The 19,601-nt window shown below is 43.0% G+C and overlaps 2 protein-coding genes across 2 annotated transcripts in view; both read left to right on the top strand.

The window, feature by feature from the left end:
* Positions 1-5,463, top strand: part of LOC144987206 (Fc receptor-like B) — a 33,148-nt gene extending 27,685 nt beyond the window's left edge. The window contains exons 2-6 of the mRNA XM_078936311.1: positions 2,473-2,508; positions 2,675-2,938; positions 3,013-3,258; positions 3,343-3,492; positions 5,354-5,463. Of these exons, the coding sequence (XP_078792437.1) occupies positions 2,473-2,508; positions 2,675-2,938; positions 3,013-3,258; positions 3,343-3,492; positions 5,354-5,448 (791 nt within the window). The 3' untranslated portion in view covers positions 5,449-5,463. The remainder of the gene's footprint in view (positions 1-2,472; positions 2,509-2,674; positions 2,939-3,012; positions 3,259-3,342; positions 3,493-5,353) is intronic.
* The window catches only part of LOC144987419 (uncharacterized), a 409,376-nt gene that overhangs the window by 321,230 nt on the left and 68,545 nt on the right, over positions 1-19,601 (top strand). The gene's annotated exons all lie outside the window — the stretch shown is intronic.

Raw genomic sequence — 19,601 nt, 5'->3', positions numbered from 1 at the left:
AACTACCTCACAGACAGGCCACAGTTTGTGAGGCTGCGTGACTGTGTGTCTGATGTGGGGGTCTGCAGCACGGTGGGCACCTCAAGGGACTGTGCCCTCCCCACTCCTGTTCACCCTGTACACATTTAAATACAACTCCCACCACTGTCACCTGCAGAAGTTCTCAGATGACAGTGCCATTGTGGGCTGTGTATCAGGGGGGACGAGCAAGATTACAGGGGGGTCATCACTGACTTGGGCCCCTGTGTGTGTGTGTGTGTGGGGGGGGGGGGGGGGGGGGGGGGATAACCACCTGCTGCTAAACACCAGCAAGACAAAGGAGCTGGTCCTGGACTTCAGGAGGTCCTCACCACCACACTCACCGGTGAACATCCAGGGTTCAGACACTGAGTTTGTGAACACATTTAAATACCTGGATGTTCACCTGAACAACAGACTGGACTGGACCAACAACACCTGGATGTGACCAGCTCTTTCAGCACCAGACTGTTACCCCCACAGTGCAAGAAGGAGCTGCTGCAGCCCCCCCCCCCCCCCCTTCCCCACAGCCATCAGACTGTACAACACGGAGCTGCAGTGAGCCTCTATGGACCCGCCTGTGTTTTTTTTTCATTCACTCACTTATTATGGCCCGCAGCAGCAGTCACTGACTGCAAGGACCATATTGTTTTCGAAGTTGGAACGACTTCACCGCCTTTCAGCGAGAATGTGACCCCCGCCGCACCAAAACGTCATCGATCTGTTCGTCATCCCGAGGCGACTAAAACATAGAATGGTTGCTATGGAGATAATACTACAGAAATGCCGCCATTTTGAAAAAAGTAGGACTTTTTATCAACTAGAAATATATATGGCTCTCACCAATGGATCAGTGTGTTTTATGAGTCAGTTGAAATTGCTGATCGCAATGCTAGTACTTTTAGCTATATTAGCATAACTAGCCTATTTAGCTATATTAGCATAACTAGCCTATTTGGCATAATTAGCATCTTAAACAATGTTTTTTTTGAGAGAGTTGATGATGCTGATTGCTATGCTACCACTATGCTAACACTTTTAGCCACATTAGCATAGCTAGCATAGGTAGCGTAATTAGCGTTTTTGGTAATGTGTTTTTCTGAGAGAGTTGATAAAGCTGATCGCAATGCTAGCATTTTTAGCCACATTAAAATAGATAGCATAGTTTGCATAATTAGCATTTTGAGCGTTGTGTTTTTCTGAGAGAGTTGGTGATGCTGATCGTAATGCTAGCACTTTTAGCCACATTAGCATAGTTAGCATATTTAGCAAATGCAGCTTTGACTAGCCTTGATCGAAGGTGGGCGGTGTCATGACGTCAATGACATTGCAGACCCAAACGCTGAAACCCGGAAGTGAACTCAGACCAGGAAGTCTTGGAACGGATTTGTTTTGATTGTCCAAGAAACTGTAGCGTAAGATTTGAGAGATATTGGTAGTAGATCCTGGAAGACTGCCGTAGGCGTCAGGGCTGGAATCTTGAGGATGGCATTGTGGATGATTTGAGAGCGCGGTGGAGGATTTTATGAAGCCGCTGAGAACGAGACCGGAGTGTGGCGAGGATGACGTCACGGCCTGAGGAGGATGACGCAAGTAGCTCTCGACAAGGAGGAACCAGCGATACCTGTGGAGTGGAACCTGAAAGTGAGCGACAAGACGTGGTAAGTACAAAGCCAGACTAAGAAACTTAGCTTTAACTTGGAGGCCAGACTTAAGAACCGGAGTGTGCTGGGGGTTGGATCTCCTTATGAAGGCAGGCAGGGGATGAGGTGAGTATCGGCAGCTGGTTCCAATCATCAGAGCTGAGGAGAGAGGGGAAGGGGAAGGTGACTGCCAGAGGCAGCATGACAGTGCCGCAGATTTTTTGTGAAGGACAAGGTATACCTTGAATCAAAAAACATTGAAAAATACAGCAATAGAGAACCTTTGGGATGTGGTGGAGCAGGAGATCAGCATCATGGATGTTCAGCAGACAAATCAACTGTGTGATGCTGTCACGTGAACATGGAGCAAACTCTCTGAGGAATGTTTCACTTAGATTAACAGTAGCTTTTCCATCTTCATTTAGGTCCAAAGTCTTTCACAGTCACAGTCACCCATGCACACACACATTCACACATTGATGGCGGTTTCACTGCCAAACACTGGTCCCAGCCTATAACCACTAGAAGAAAGTGTGGGGTTCAGTGTCTTACCCAAGGAAACTGAACCCCACACTGCAAAAAGCAGGAACTGAACCTACGATATTCTGATCAGAGGCTGTACCTCTAAACAGTGACCATCCCACTGAAGTGTGTACTTTTGTAGACATTATGAGAGTATTCACATGAAAAAAATACTATTGCAGGAAAAGGAACACGTTCACGTATGCTTTGTTTTTAAAATAGTTTTTCTATTTTTTTCAAAGTTTGTTCTGCTGTCTGTTTTTAATCCATTTGTGTTTTTTCTCCTCAGGTCTGATGCTTTTGTTTTGCTGCAGATCAAACCAAAGTGAGTCACAGTTTTAATGATTGATGGCAGTTACAAGTTATGGAAAAGACTTGAAGAGATTGACTTGATCATAGTTACAATGTAATAAATGAATGTTCATGTGATTGTTTTCTTTGTTTAAAAACATCACAAACAACTGTTTTTTTCACATTTAATATTGTTGCAGGTGGTCTGACTGTGAGTCCCAGCAGATCTCAGTTCTTTAGAGGAGAATCAGTGACTCTGAAGTGTGAGGACCACAGCTCTGCAGGATGGACTCTGAGGAGAAACACCAGCAAAGGAACCAGGACTCTGTGTGGATCTGGACAAAGACTACCAGATGACTCTTCCTGTGAGATCACATATATTCTTCCATCAGAAAGTGGTGTGTACTGGTGTGAGTCCAGAGGGGGAGGAGCCTCCAGCATCAGCGTGAACATCAGTGTCTCTGGTAAGATCAGACTGTGGAGTTAGTGTTGCTGCAGCTGTGTGCAGATGGATGAAATGCTTTGTCTCTGTGTTGAGGTGGATCAGTGATCCTGCAGAGTCCTGTCCTCCCTGTGATGGAGGGTCATGACCTCACTCTGAGCTGTCAATCACAGACCCCTCCCTCCAAGCCCTCAGCTGCTTTCTATAAAGATGGCTCCCTCATCAGGACTGAGCCTACAGGTCACATGACCCTCCAGCATGTTTCCAGGTCTGATGAAGGTCTCTACAAGTGTCACATCAGCGCTCATGGAGAGTCTCCATCCAGCTGGATCTCTGTCTCAGGTGAGGAGCTCCTTCAGGGACCCCATCAGGTTCTGCAGCCTCTCTGTTCTTCATCATCATCATCACCTTTATTCTCTGTTTCAGAGAAACCTACAACCACCTCTGCTCCTTCATCATCTACTGCTCCTCCTCCTCCCCTCCATGCATGGTTACCAGCTGTGTGTGTTGGTTCTGTCATCCTCCTGCTGTGTCTGGTTGTAATAACGTGGAAATGTCTTCAGAGAAAATCTGAAGGTAAGAAAAAAACATCATCTAAAGGTCATGTTTCAAACCCAAGACCCAGGGGCCAAATGTGGCCCTCCATGTCATTTTATGTGGCTCACGGGAGAATAAAAGTTTTTAATTTCTTAAAATACATTTTTTAAGTTGATTACATATTAATTATGTGTAGCTGCTAGAATTATTCAATGTTTGCAGGTATTATGTGTGTATGCAGACAAAATGGTACACTATAATTCATGTTCATTCTAGCTCAGTTTGATGTTATTTGTCTTTATTCACTTGGACAGTTTGATCCTTCATTAATGGAGTTATGTGGGTTTTAATAAGCGGACAAAATTTAAAAGGATTTATGCCAAAGTAACAAGCAAACATGTGTTTTCTATGTAACTGTAATTGTCACTTAAAAAAGTTACAATAAATCAATAATTAGTTATTTAACATTAAAGAGTAGTTACATTCATTTTCCATTACATTTAGTTACATGTATAGGTGTACATGTATCTGCCCCTTTGAGGACAGCTTTATGCTGATGTGGCCCTGAGTGAAAATGAGTTTGACACCCCGGGTCTAAACCTTTTTTCATCTTTTTCTTTAAAAAAAAATCCTCAAATCTTCGTCATCTGTCCCTGAAAAAATCTCTGAATGTCTCAAAGGGCTTTGAGTGTCTGAATGATTCCAGATGTTTTCATCGTCTGATCCACTGAGGATCTTTGAGAATATCTCAAACCCCTGGTTAGAGACAAGCTAGGCAGAAAAATTGTTGTAGATTCTAGTAGAAAAAGGTCTGTACCTCTCATCATCATCATCATCATCATCCTCATTATCATCATCATCATCATGATCATCATCATCTTCATCATCATCATCATGATCATCCTCATTATCATCATCATCATCATCATCATCATCCTCATTATCATCATCATCATCCTCATCATCATCCTCATCATCATCCTCATCATCATCATCATCGTCATCATCATCATCATCATCATCATCATCATTATCATCATCATCCTCATTATCATCATCATCATCATCATCATCATCATCATCATCATCATCATCATCATCATCATCATCATCCTCATTATCATCATGATCATCCTCATTATCATCATCATAATCATCATCCTCATTATCATCATCATCATCCTCATCCTCATTATCATCACCATCATCATCATCCTCATTATCATCATCATCATCATCATCCTCATTATCATCATCATCATCATCATGATCATCCTCATTATCATCATCATCATCATCATCATCATCATCATCATCATCATCCTCATTATCATCATCATCCTCATTATCATCATCATCATCCTCATCATCATCATCATCCTCATTATCATCATCATCATCATCATCATCATCATCATCATCCTCATCCTCATTATCATCATCATCATCATCCTCATTATCATCATCATCATCATCATCATCATCATCATCATCATCATCATCCTCATCATCATCATCATCCTCATTATCATCATCATCATCCTCATTATCATCATCCTCATCATCATCATTGTCGTCGTCGTCGTCATCATCCTCATCATCATCCTCATCATCATTATCATCATCATCATCCTCATTATCATCATCCTCATCATCATCCTCATCATCATTATCATCATCATCATCCTCATTATCATCATCATCATCATCTTCATCATCATCATCATCATCATCCAGACCCCTGAATAGATGACAGTTAGTTGATGAATGGACCAATGAGCTCCTGTTCTGATTCCTCTCAGATGTTCTCCATGTGTAGATGTTCTCTGAGACCACAGAGTGTTGAACAGAGTTACAGAACCTCTCAGGTTCACTTCCTGTTGGTTCTTTGCCGTTGCAGAAGAACCTCCTCCTGAAGACGTCACTTACAGCACCGTCAGCATTTTACACAGGTTTTCACGTCCATCCAGCAGAGGTAGGTTTACCTCTAACTGACCAACCAATTATTGGTCAGTTATGGTTTTCGTGGGAGGAAGTCAGATGTTTTCTCCTGCTGATGTGTCTCTGCTCGGTTTACTCCAACACTGAAACCACGAGGAAGGTGGAGCTCAGCTCCATACATCCAGAGTTCTCCATCAGTTCTCCATCATCCTGGATTCTCCTGATCAGTTTTCTGGACTTCATGATGTCGGTGTCATCTGTGTCTGGTGAACCACAGATCAGCAGAGTTTTGGTCTTAAACCTGAACTCAGCTGACCCTTCAGAATAAAAGCATCCAGTTTAGTGCTGTGTTTTCACTATAGCAGAAGTCCCACATTGATCCCTCAGACATGATCACATTGAGGTTTGATTCTTTCTGAATCTTCTCTCCAACCCCTGAAGCTGAGAATCTTCTCTGCAGTCTATTTCAGCCTCACAGACGGGACTGTTTGTGGTTTTCTGAGAGGAAACTGCAGATCTGTGGTTGATCTGGCTTCATCTGAACACAGGTCAGACCACGTGACTGTCACAAACAGAGCAGTCTGAGCTGAACAGACTGATGAGAGTTTGGAACCATGTCTGGAAATAAATCTGGAAATAGTTCTGCAGGAGAACCAGATTCCTTCCTGACTGAAATTCTCTGTTCATCAGTCTGTCTGAGCTGAATCTGCTTCATTTCTGAGGCTCCAAGTATCTTCATCCAACCAGATGAAGCAGGAATGTCCCAACGTCTAACAACAGGCCCACACATCAGGCCTGACAGTCTTTGGACTATTTTAATAACAATAAATGCAGATAGATTTCCAGTCCGACTCAGATCATCTTATGATCTATTGAGCGGGACTCCTGATGTGAAGTAAGCCCACCCCTACTCCCTATCATCCATCTTCTCACACTCTCTTCAACTATCTCACAGCCCCTCCCACCTCATGTAACATTAACAGTGAAAAAAATAACTGCAGGAAAATACTGCTGGACTTTGGACATGCCTGAGCTAAAGTGATGAAGGTTGATTAAATTCTGCTGTGTGTGTGTGTGTGTGTGTGTGTGTTTTCAGATCCTCTGTCAGACACAATTGTCATCTACTCTTCACTGAGATAGTTGTCTCATTTTAGAAGCTTCTGGACTCAAGCGGATCCTCTCAGAACCTGAAACCAGAACTGTCTCTTAATGTGAGGATGTCTATATTTGAATCCTAAAAGCTTTATTGTAACAGACTTGGTTGATGTTGTTGTAAATGTTTGTCCTGAGATGAATAAAGCTGGCAGTACAGAGTCTCTGCTGGTTCTTCTGGTCAGGAAGCTTCACAGTCAGAAGTGTTACCCACACGTCTCTGTGGGTAACACTTCTGCTAAACCAGATGCACCTTTACATCAACGCCTCTGCTAAAAAACAGACATGCACAACCACAAACAACAAAGTCCACTGGTCTGCAGCTGGAGAGCATGCATAGACTATGTGCATGTGTGTCTGACAGCAGTGTCTGTGCAATTATTGTGGTCTGGATGAAACCCAAAGCTGGAGAGAACTAGTTACTGTTAAGAAGTTTGAAGGAGGCTGAGATGTTTGCTGGAGTGTGTAGAAGAATCTGCAAAGGAGACACTCAGAGTCCAAGGTCAACACAGACGAGAGCGGGAAAAAGAAGAGGAGGAGGAAGAAGAAGAAGAAGAAAAGGAGGTTTCCTCTGAAAGTCTGAATAACTGATGCAGCAGGACTGAAGGGGGAGACCAGAGCTGCTGGTGGTGGAGACCTGCAGGAACCTGAACGCTCAGGTTTCACATCTTCACCTGCACCGAAGAGCCCAGACATGGTATATTTAGGGGAAAGATACGTGTTCAAGAATTTATGCTAAAGGAAAATATTCACCATCAAACAGAGAATCAAATGTAAAAGTAAAACCTGAACAGTAGGAAAAAGGAGCCACGACCCCATGAAGGTCATCAACGTCGTCTCTCTAAACAGGTTCTAGTCTCCATCCTCCCACTAAACCTGATCAGGTAAAATAATCATGTGATGCCTTCTGACAGAACCTTTGGGTTCTTTTTGAACCTAACCTCTTGGAAACACCCTCAAACATCATTGGACGTTTCTCAGAAGGACACGGTCAGTCTAGTGTTGATCCATCATCAGAGCCCCTACAGGAGACTGAACCACCTCAGACTGAGGTCTACAGAGGCAGAGACTTCCAGGACGGTTCAGTGAGGAGTCTGTGATCCAGAATCCTAAAACAGAATCCCAGAAACTGGTCAGAGTCCCAAACATCAACGTCCGTAACTCTATTTCTTGTTTTCTGAAGGTCAGAGCAGAAGTTAAACTTGTGGTTCCTCTATGAACTTTGATTAAAACCTACTTTGACATATAATGATTATTGTACTTAGTCTATTCCTTTCATTTGTTAGACTAACAAATGTGTGAACTTTTCAAAGCAGAATGTCGCTCAGTCCTTATAAACTGTTCAAACAAACACGTGGATTTGGGTTTCTAGTTGTGTCCCGACAAAATAAAGGCTGATGTTATTCCCACATATTTACGTGAAGCCAAGATGCAGATTGCATGTTTTGTGTCGATCAGGCTAATGATGTTAGCCCGTGTTAGCCTGTCCTAACCCTTCTTCCAGCTCCGTCCTTCCACAAAAAAGCACTGACCAGACGGATTAAATAAAACTACGAGCGAACAGGCACTCCATAATATTTACTACGTTAATAAAAACACGTTTGGAAGATCGTCTCGTATATTACCGAGCTGCTGCTGCATGTCTGTGGCAGCGGTTTGTTTACAACGGGACGCATTTCCCTTCCAGTATTTTCAGCACTACTGTGCATGCCCAAAGGATTCATTCCGACCAAAAGTTTGACCCATGGGAATGTTTGTTCTAATCGGAATACATTTTTTCTGTGCCCATGAACACGGTTGAATTTTACCCTGACCATTGATCCTATCAAGATATTTTGCCCAGGGCTGCTCTCCTGGCCGCCACCCCTGGCCTGGGTGAAGGATTTGATCGCCCGGGGGCGGTTGTTCTCTATCTGCTGCCGTGTGGCGCTGGGGGTTTCTGGCTGCCGCTGCAGCGGGGGTTTTGGTGTAGGGGTGGCTGGTCTCTCTCCCTCCTTCTTTTCACATTCCACCATCCATTTTAGAAGAACATAAACACTCACCTGAGCACAGGTGTTAGCTCACCTTTGCACTAATAGTTTGCATGATTGAATGAATGAAATATTTCACAATAGTTGGTTTAAAGGCATAGGTATGCGTGTGAACACTATCTGTTTTATGTACATGTCGACATGTGGACATTTTTGCAGCTAGCAGGTGTGTTGATAACATTTGAGTGTGTGTGGACAGGCCCCGCCCCTTCTAGAGTTGTATTACATCTGAACCTTACCGTAATGATAGACATCCAGTAAACTTGTTGCTGTATGCTGCTTCATGGTCTTATCCCCCCCTCCCATTATCACCCTCCTTCCCCCCCTCTCTCTATCGTCCCTCTCTCTTCTTCCCTCCTTTCCTTTTCCGTCCGGTCCAACACCAAAGATTTTCAAACATGATTGAAATTAATAAAGTTTGGCCTCAATTCCAAAAGGGGTTTATTCAGACATACCTCTGGTTTGTCTAAAGATTAATAACCCCTCTTGTTAAAGTAAAATCTGTCCAACACAAGAGGCCCTCAGCTCTCATCTGTCTGCCCAGCTGTTGGACAGGACAAGTTAAAAAAATAAACATAAAAAAAAGGATATTTTGCCCATGTAACCGCTGCTAGTGAGTTTGAGAGAACCATCTTCTTCACCGCTGTTGTCTCTGCTGCTGTTTGGAGCTGTAACCATAATGTCTTTGGTGCCTGTCACGGTGAACATCCTCACCTGAATACAGAGTCCTACCAAGCCTGGCTGACTTGCTCCTCAGGCAGCTGCCAGACAGTATGTGGCAGTTGTGAAGGCAAAAACTTAGTCCTGCCTGGGAGGACTTTGGTGAGACCATGGAAAATGACTACCATCTTTCTCAAGGAGATTCCTTTAAACCATCTGGTAGGTTTTTGGTGTGGAGGACGTTCCATCATCCACCTCAGCAGAACATAAACACCCACCTGAGCACAGGTGTCCGTTTACCTTTGGACAAAAATGTCACACAAAAATGTGTGACATGAAATTCTGATTTTACATGAGCAGAACGTCCTGATGGAGCCTGACAGACATGACTGAGGGTTTATTGTCAGGTTTGACTTGATGACCTGTGATGAAAGTGTGACAGGGTTTTGGTGAAGGAGGCTGCTGTGTAACAATGAACCATGTCTACATTGAAATATTGTATTGTATCCCCTTCAGGAGGACACATGCAGTCTTTCAGGAGAACAACATGAAATAATTCTACGGTAAATGTCTCCCCCTGCTGGCCGCTGTAGAGAAGAAAGAAAGAAAGTGCTACTTTCTGTCACACACCTAGGTGTGTGAAATTTGTTCTCCGCATTTGACCCATCCCCTGGGGGAGCGGTGAGCTGCAGACAAGCCGCGCCCGGGAAGCAGTAGCGTAAAGGGTCTTGCCTAAGAACCCTCACTGGGTGAATTGCTCGCCATTGATATGGTAATTGCCCCCAGTACCATTGCTTATTCCCTTCCGGGAATTGAACCCTGAATTCCTGCATTGTAGCCCTTTACCTTACCAACCGAGCTACCCAGCCGCTAAATAATTAGCCTAACCCTTGAAGCACAGTTTTTGCTTTGAACATGTTGGTAGATTGGGTTGAGGTTGGGGGCTTTCATGGCTCCGTGGGGGCTCCTCCCGTTGTACCTTGGAGGAGAGGACTACATTTAATTAGTGTAATCCAGTGATCCTCAACCTATTGAAATGGTTCTAATTTAATTTTAGAGTAAAAAGACGGTTTAAAAATGTCTGTAGATATTTAAAATAAAATGGAGATTCGATAAGACATTATTGGTGATTTGTTTGAGATAAATTTAGAGGTTTGTTTCCATAGAAACCATTTTATCCCTGAGACAGTTTAATCCTGATTCAGATGTTCCTTTAAGGTAAAAATACTAATCAAAGTCATTTTTATTAATTCTTGACTCTTGTTTGCATTTTTAACACATGAGTATTGTAAGTGTTTGTGTTCTTATTCAGGACTCTGTTTAGTTTATTTAACTTGTAGAAAAATTCTTAAATATCTTTCCACAGGTTTGAATAAATCAGAAACTTAGTTTAATTAAACCTTCATCCTCTGTCAAATATCTGCACAAAATCTTTGCCCTTAAACATTAAAGCAGAAGCTTAAAACTTCACTTGAGGTTTGGTGGATAAAAAAAAGTATCAAACTGTCACAACTGTTTTCTAAAAATATAAACAGACATGAATCCAGTCTATTGATCACTTTCCTAGAACTGAGGACTGAAGTACATGAATGCTTCAACTCATTGTCTTTACAGATTAGACTCTGTGTATCATGCTGCTCTGAGGTTTATCACCAATTGTAGAGCATTAACATATCACTGTGTGTGTGTGTGGGGGGGGGGTCATCTCTGTCCACCAGAAGGCAAGGACACTGGTACATTTTTATTTACAGGGCCATAATTGGACTGCTTCCCTCCTACATTGGAGAAACGTTGATTCATATTCATTGCGTTCGAATGATCAACTGTTGCTCAGTGTTCCATTTGTCCGCACAGAACTGGGAAAAAGATCTTTTTCTCACGTTGCTCCCACTTCATGGAACACACTGCAGAAAATCTGGAAGCTCCCTGAACTTATCTCTTTAAATGATTTTAAAGCCAGACTGAGAGCACTTGAGGTCAACTCCTTTTAATGTAACTGTTTTTATAATTAGGGCCCGAGCACGGAGTGCAAGGACCCTATTGTATCTGTTAGGTTTATTAGGGCCCGAGCACGGAGTGCAAGGACCCTATTGTATCTGTAAGAGTTATTATTAGGGCCCGAGCACGGAGTGCAAGGACCCTATTGTATCTGTTAGGTTTATTATTATTAGGGCCCGAGCACGGAGTGCAAGGACCCTATTGTAATTCGAATGTTTATTATTATTATTATTATGATTATTATTATTATTAGGGCCCGAGCACGGAGTGCAAGGACCCTATTGTATCTGTTAGGTTTATTAGGGCCCAAGCACGGAGTGCAAGGACCCTATTGTAATTCGAATGTTTATTATTATTATTATTATTATTATTATTATTATTAGGGCCCGAGCACGGAGTGCAAGGACCCTATTGTATCTGTTAGGTTTATTAGGGCCCAAGCACGGAGTGCAAGGACCCTATTGTATCTGTTAGGTTTATTAGGGCCCGAGCACGGAGTGCAAGGACCCTATTGTATCTGTAAGAGTTATTAGGGCCCGAGCACGGAGTGCGAGGACCCTATTGTAATTCGAATGTTTATTATTATTATTATTAGGGCCCGAGCACGGAGTGCAAGGACCCTATTGTATCTGTTAGGTTTATTAGGGCCCGAGCACGGAGTGCAAGGACCCTATTGTATCTGTTAGGTTTATTAGGGCCCGAGCACGGAGTGCAAGGACCCTATTGTAATTCGAATGTTTATTAGGGCCCGAGCACGGAGTGCAAGGACCCTATTGTAATTCGAATGTTTATTAGGGCCCGAGCACGGAGTGCAAGGACCCTATTGTATCTGTAAGAGTTATTAGGGCCCGAGCACGGAGTGCAAGGACCCTATTGTAATTCGAATGTTTATTAGGGCCCGAGCACGGAGTGCAAGGACCCTATTGTAATTCGAATGTTTATTATTATTAGGGCCCGAGCACGGAGTGCAAGGACCCTATTGTATCTGTTAGAGTTATTATTATTATTAGGGCCCGAGCACGGAGTGCAAGGACCCTATTGTATCTGTTAGGTTTATTATTATTATTATTATTATTATTATTATTATTATTCTTCCGACTTTTCCGTCGCCTTTTTGAGGCCTTTAACATACCCCAAAACTCACCAAATTTTGTATACACATCAGGAGTCGCGAAAAATTTCATATTTTATAGGAGAACGGCATAGGTAAACAAAAATGGCTCGATAGCGCCACCTGCAAAATTTGTTTTCGCGAGCACCTCCATATGCTTTATAGTACAAACCTGATTTTAACAGGGCATGTTCATCGGATAGAAACCTACAAAAAAGTCTCTTGGGACCAAGCTGTCAGTCGCACAGGAAGTCTGATATTTTGATGTCAATATGTCATTTTTGCTGTATTTTGGTCATTTGCAGGCCTCGCTCTAGAACGAACTCCTCCTAGAGATTTGAGAGTAATGACTCCAAACTTTGGTTTTGTAAACTAGACACATGTCCGATGTTAAATTGCAAAGCTTTTAAGTTTTTATGGATGTTTGTGACCATGGCGGCGCGTCAAAATTGGAGGTCGTTTCGAAAACACGCCATGAAAAGAAAAATGGCCATTACTCAGCCATGCATAATCCAATCTGATCCAAAATTGATGTGCATGATTGTAGTCTGACTCTGAACACATCTGCAGTGAAAAAATCTGGAAAAAGTGTAGCGCCACCTGCTGGCAAGAGGAAATGACATGTTTTACTTGGAGCATCACTACTCCGAGTAGGATGAGCCGACACACCTGAAAATGACGTCCACCTGTTGAAAAGCCATTGAAGTTTACTCTGACAAAAAACCATAACTTTCAATGCGGGGGTGTGGTCGTGACAGAGCGGCAAAGTTGGGCATCTCGCTATGCACACAAAAGTTGCTCTCACGTGCACATTCCTTGTCCAATCTCACTGAAATTCAATGGATATGATGAAGCTTCTATTCTGAACCCATGGATATGACAATCTTGGACGAGCTCTATAGCGCCACCTAGTTATTGCATTGGGCACATTCTGCCCTGTATTTTCTCTTTGCTTTGTCCGATGTGCATGAAATTAAAACTGGAGATACTCAGAAGGGTCCTCTCTCATCATGTAAAGTTTCATGGGTGTACACCTGACGGTGCCTGCGTAACAGGAAGTGGTCGATTATGTGCACCCAAATAATAGAAATTTATTATAAATCAGCCGTTTGTCTCAGGAAGCTGAGATTTCAGAATTAGATGCCTTTAATAACCTCCAGCTTTGATATGTAACACTATAGGGTCTACGAGAAACTTCATCACTTGATTTTTTTAATGAAATTTTGGACTGAACAAAGATTTTTAGCATAAATTCTGTTTAGGTTATCAGCACCAAGAATTCAACTTTCATAGGCATTTATGTGCTACTGCTTCCTAAAAAAATTCAGAATTATTGAAGTTACAGGTGAACTTTTAGACATCATTTCATCCAAAAAGGTCCGAAAACGTCTTTTTAGGCAAAACTGCAAACACCTATTTTTTTGCCTAACTTATCTTTCAAATATCAGCACAAAAAAATTAAAAACGGTAGGGATCTGTGTTTGCTGCCTTCCATATTTTTTTCAGACTTAAAAGTGTAACAGATGATTTATAAAAAATCCTTTTTCATCCAAAAACCTGTGTTAAATCTGTCTAGACTCCAAACAAACATTTTTTTATGGTAACTTATGTTTCAACAATCGACACCAATTTTCACACACCTATAGCTAAACATGTCCCATAGCTACCTGAATATTTTCATAGATATAAAATGAACTGGTCATTCTAACATCTGGCATTCTAACATCTAACATCTTACATGTCAAAGCCTCTCTCAGCCTGGCTCTGCTGAAGGAGTCGTGTTACAACCCCGCCCCCTCCTGCTGGGACCCCTGCTATGTAAATTAGCAAGCAGTGAACAGAGAGATGAGGAGTAAGAATGACCATTATTCAGGCATGCATAATCCAAAGACAGCCAGTTAAACACTGAAAGACATATTTTTTCGGTATGTCTTTCATACATCTTTAGTATTAAAAACTCTCCAAGATGAATGTGCCTGACTCCACCTGCAGGTGGATCACAGACTTCCTGACGGACAGACAGCAGTATGTGAGGCTGGGGAAGCTCGTCTCAGATACTCGGACCACAAGCACCGGATCCCCCCAGGGCTGTGTCCTTTCACCCCTGTTACTCTCCCTGTACACAAACAGCTGCACAGCTGGTCACCTGTCTGTCAAACTCCTGAAGTTTGCTGACGACACCACACTCATCGGCCTCATCTCTGACGGAGATGAGTCGGCCTACAGGAGTGAAATAGCCAGGCTGGTGTCATAGTGCAGCGCTAACAACCTGGAGCTTAATGCTCTGAAGACAGTGGAGATGACAGTGGACTTCAGGAAGGCCCCAGCCCCCCTCCCCCCTGTCATCCTCTGTGACTCCCCGGTGACCTCTGTGGAGTCCTTCTGCTTCCTGGGAACCATCATCAGCCAGGACCTCAAGTGGGAGCAGAACATCAGCTCCATCACTAAGAAGGTCCAGCAGAGGATGTACTTCCTGAGGCAGCTGAAGAAGTTTCACCTCCCTGAAAAGATGCTGGTAGACTTTTACACCGCCATCATCGAATCCACCCTCACGTCCTCCATCACAGTCTGGTTCGCTGCGGCCACGGCCAGAGACAAGGCCAAGCTGCAACGCGTCATCCACTCAGCAGAGAAGGTGATCGGCTGCCACCTCCCGTCTCTCCAGGAGCTGCACATCTCCAGGACCTGGAGGCGGGCAGCCAGGATTGTAGCCAACCCCTCTCATCCAGGACATAATCTCTTTCGGCCCCTCCCTTCTGGCAAGAGGCTCCGGTCCATCAGGACCAGGACCTCGCGCCACAAGAACAGCTTCTTCCCCACTGCAGCCAGCCTGCTGAACAGAACCCCAACTCCCCCAGGTGACCCCCCCTCCACCCCCCGCCCACCAAAGGACTGTCGGTGCCACTTACAGGCCCCACCATCCCAGCCCATCTGTGCTCCCACTTTAATTCACCTTACTCTACTGTATATAGTGTGTTGTTGTTGTTAACTTAATTTTTAACTTATTCTTAATTGCACTATACACCAAGTCAAATTCCTCGTTTTGTAAAGTGCGCTCTACTGAACCTGGCAATAAAACTTTTTCTGATTCCTGATTCTGATTCTGATTCTATTAATCATTGTTTTTTATTCATTCAAAATGCAATTAAATCAATATTTTATCTTTTTTCTTTTCCTTTTTCTTATTTTTTTATCTCTTATATCCTTTTTTATAATCAATGTTTGAACTTCTTTTCCTTTCTATTGTCATGGTTTCAGTTTGTTGTCTTTTTTTTCGCTTTAGTTCTTGTTCTGTCTTGTTTGGTTCTGTTTCCTGTTTTATTTTGAAAGGTTTCCTGTCTTGTCATGTTTCTTGAGTTTTACTTCCTTTGGTCCCCATCTGCCCTAATCGTGTTCACCTGTGTCTTGTCTGCCCTGTCTGTATATAAGTCTTGTCTCTGCCTTCCTCCTGTGCTGGTCCATTAACTTCTGCTCATGTTGATCACGTCTTCTTGTCTGGCGTCCATGTCCCTTGCCATGCCACAGTAAGTTTTTGTTTTTAGTTTTGTCATCCTGCTCTGCAGCGCTTTTTGTTAGTTAAATAAACCCACTTGCCCTGAACCCGTTTGCCTCCCGTCTCTGCGCCTGGGTCCTACCTGCTCTCGAGCCTCCCCCCCACACGACATCTATACATCCAATGAAATTAAACTACAAATCAACAAACACAACTGATAACAAATGTCTCTAAAAAATGATGTGTATATTTGCAGAACCTTAAAAACACCAAACAAATAACAAATGCTTCCCAATTAAAGCACAAAAAATGGAACACAAAATGTAAAACCCAAGTTAGAAATTGCAATTTGAAAAAGATACTTTTTTCAGCAGCTTTTCAAAATCAATCACCAATTCTACTCTTCTGTGGATGAAACAAAGAACTCCAGAACAATGAAGCCATTTCTCTAAGTCTCTCTCACCTTCAGTTTTAAACAAGGTCTGTGAAAATCCACCATACATTGGTCACATGAACTCAGAGACCTGCTAAAAGTGCACAATTGTAAAAGCTCTTTTATATAGACAACTGTTTGTTTGCTTAGAGCTCTAAATATAAAAAAAATGCTTTTCTATCACCTAGACACAGATGGAGAACCATATCAACTGGATTAATAACAGGGTGGCATGTTTAGACAACATGAAGCTGTCCATCACATTTTTGACCTAAACATGTAAACACATCCTTGGCTCTGCGGTTAGGAAATGGTATTTGGGAATCTCTTTATACCAGGAGCCAGCCTGGCCATTGGAACATCGCCACAGTGCCCATCCAGACTGGGACAGCAACGGGGTCCACTTCAGAGCCGTGAGCTGCTGTGTTTAACTCCAGCTGTCCCAGCAAGGGAGACAACTGCAGCAACATCCACTGACCAAGCTGACAAGCCCTGGCAGAAAAGATCCCCACAAGAAAAACACTGGCTAAGGCAGGCTGGTCAAAAAAAATTAGTTTTGCCATTGTCTTGCAGCTCGCAGATCAAGTGGTTTAGTTTTCCAGTAATGTCAGTCAAGAATGCAAGTTCAGATTCACAATGTTCATATTCACCATATTCAACAGACATCTCCTCCAATAGCACCTTAAAAATCCTGTGCTGTTTTGCTTTGCAGCTGAGGTTGTTTACGATTTTCAGAATAAGAGTCATTATATGTCCAGAGCCAATCACTTCTGCACATAAGGCCTGCTGGTGAATGACGCAGCAGTAATGCAGACATTTTGGAAAGTCTGGGTCAGCTTTACAGTGAGTGATGAAACCTGTTTGTCTATTGATCATAGCAGGAGTCCCATCTGCAGTCACTGCTACCAGCTTTTCTAATTGTACCTTTTTCTGCACAAAAACTCCTTCACTGTGTTATACATTTCAACTCCTCTTGTAGTTGTCTGTTAGGGCAGATGTGTCAGGAGTTCTTCTCTTGTGGAAACCAAAAGCTATGCTGTACTGTTGCCGTCCACAGACTCATCACACTGGACGTTAACCACCTGCACTTTGCAAGATCCCGGTCCAGCTAATTGGCCAAGTTATCAGACATAGCTGACACTCATCTAGACATTGTAGTGGAAATTGAATGAGTTCTATTGTTCTCATCCTTAGGGACAGTGATAGCAATTATCATCATTGCTTGAATTTTTTTCATGCTATATGCAAAAGTCTTTGTCCCTTAAGGCAACAGATTACAGCCCCCCCCCCCCCCCCCCCCCCCCAGGCTGCTGTCGTATTAACAATAGCTTGGAGCTCCAGAATGGACAAGAAAAAACGACGAGAATGGCTCGAGCAGGGCGTTGCTCACGGGGCGGTCGCTCGTGCCATGCGGTCGCACGTGCTCGGGCCCGCTAAATGCTACTTGTAGCTTTAATTATTATTATTATTATTATTCTACCGGAAGAGTCGCCTTTTTGAGGCCTTTAACATACCCCAAAACTCACCAAATTTGGCACACACATCAGGAGTCGCGAAAAATTTCGTATTTTATAGGAGATTGGCATGGGCGCAGAAAAACGGCTTGATAGCGCCACCTACAGTGACTTTTGTCCCGACGCCCCGCATACGCTTTAACGTACAAGCTTGATTTTTACAGGGCATGTTCTTCAGATGGAGACCTACAAAAAAGTCTGAAAGGACCCACCTGTCACTCGCACAGGAAGTCTGATATATTGAGGTCAATATGTCATTTTTGCTTCATTTTGGACATTTGCAGGCCTCACTCTAGAGCGAACTCCTCCTAGAGATTTGTGAATAATGACTCCAAACTTTGGTTTTGTAAACTAAACACATGTCCGATGTTAAATTGCGAAGCTTTTACGTTTTTAAGGTTGTTTGTGACCGTGGCGGCGCGTCGAAAATGGAGGTCATTTTGAAAACACGCCATGAAAAGAAAAATGGCCATTACTCAGCCATGCAAAATCCAATATTATCCAAAGTTGATATGCATGATTGTAGTCTGACTTTGAACACATCTGCAGTGGAAGAATCTGGAATAGGTGTAGCGCCACCTGCTGGTAAAAGGAAATGACATGTTTTACTTGGAGCATCACTGCTCCAAGTAGGATGAGCCGACACACCTCAAAATGATGTCCACCTGTTGAAAAGCCATTGATGTTTACTCTGATAAAAAGCCATAACTTTCAATGCGGGGGTGTGGTCGTGACAGAGCGGCGAAGTTGGGCGTCTCGCCATGCACACAAAAGTTGCTCTCACGTGCACATTCCTTGTCCAATCTCACTGAAATTCAATAGAGGTGATGAGGCTTCCATTCTGAACCCATGGATATGACAATCTTGGACGAGCTCCATAGCGCCACCTAGATATTGACAAATACATTTTATGTCACATTCTGACCTATCTTTTCTCTGTGCTTTGTCCGACATTCATAAAATTACAACAGGAGATACTCATAAGGGTCTTCTCTCATCGTCTAAAGTTTCATGGGTGTACACCTGACGGTGCCTGCGCAAGCCACCACCAAACAGGAAGTGGTTGATTGCGTTGCAGTCAGATAATTAAAAATTCATAAAAAATCAGCCGTTTGTATCACGAGGCTGAGATTTCAGAATGAGAGGCCTCTTACATATCTCCAACTTAGATACACAGCACTTGCATGGGTGAACAAAAAACGGCTCAATAGCGCCACCTACCATGTTTGTTTTTGAGAGCCCCGCCATGTTCTTTAACATACAAGCTTGATATTTACAGGACATGTTCATCAGATGGAAACCTACAAAAAAGTCTCTTGGGACCAAGCTGTCAGTCGCACAGGAAGTCTGCTATATTGATGTCAATATGTCAGTTTTGCTCTATTTTGGTCCTTTGCAGGCCTCGTTCTAGAACGAACTCCTCCTAGAGATTTTTGAACAATGACTCCAAACTTTGGTTTTGTAAACTAAACACATGTCCGATCTTAAATTGCGAAGCTTTTAAGTTTTTACGGTTGTTTGTGACCGTGGCGGCGCGTCAAAATTTGAGGTCGTTTCGAAATCACGCCATGAAAAGAAAAATGGCCATTACTCAGCCATAAATAATCTAATCTGATCCAAATTTGTTGTGCATGATTGTAGTCTGACTTTGAACACATCTGCAGTGGAAAAATCCGAAACAGGTGTAGCGCCACCTGTTGGCAACAGGAAATGACATGTTTTACTTGGAGCATCACTGCTCCAAGTAGGATGAGCAAACACACCTCAAAATGACGTCCACCTGTTGAAAAACCATTGAAGTTTACTCTGATGAAAA

This window comes from Oryzias latipes, chromosome 18 (genome assembly GCF_053564925.1).
Source record: "Oryzias latipes strain Hd-rR chromosome 18, Olatipes_Hd-rR_3.1".
Lineage (NCBI taxonomy): Eukaryota > Metazoa > Chordata > Actinopteri > Beloniformes > Adrianichthyidae > Oryzias > Oryzias latipes.
This window is presented reverse-complemented; position numbering and strand designations above follow the sequence as displayed.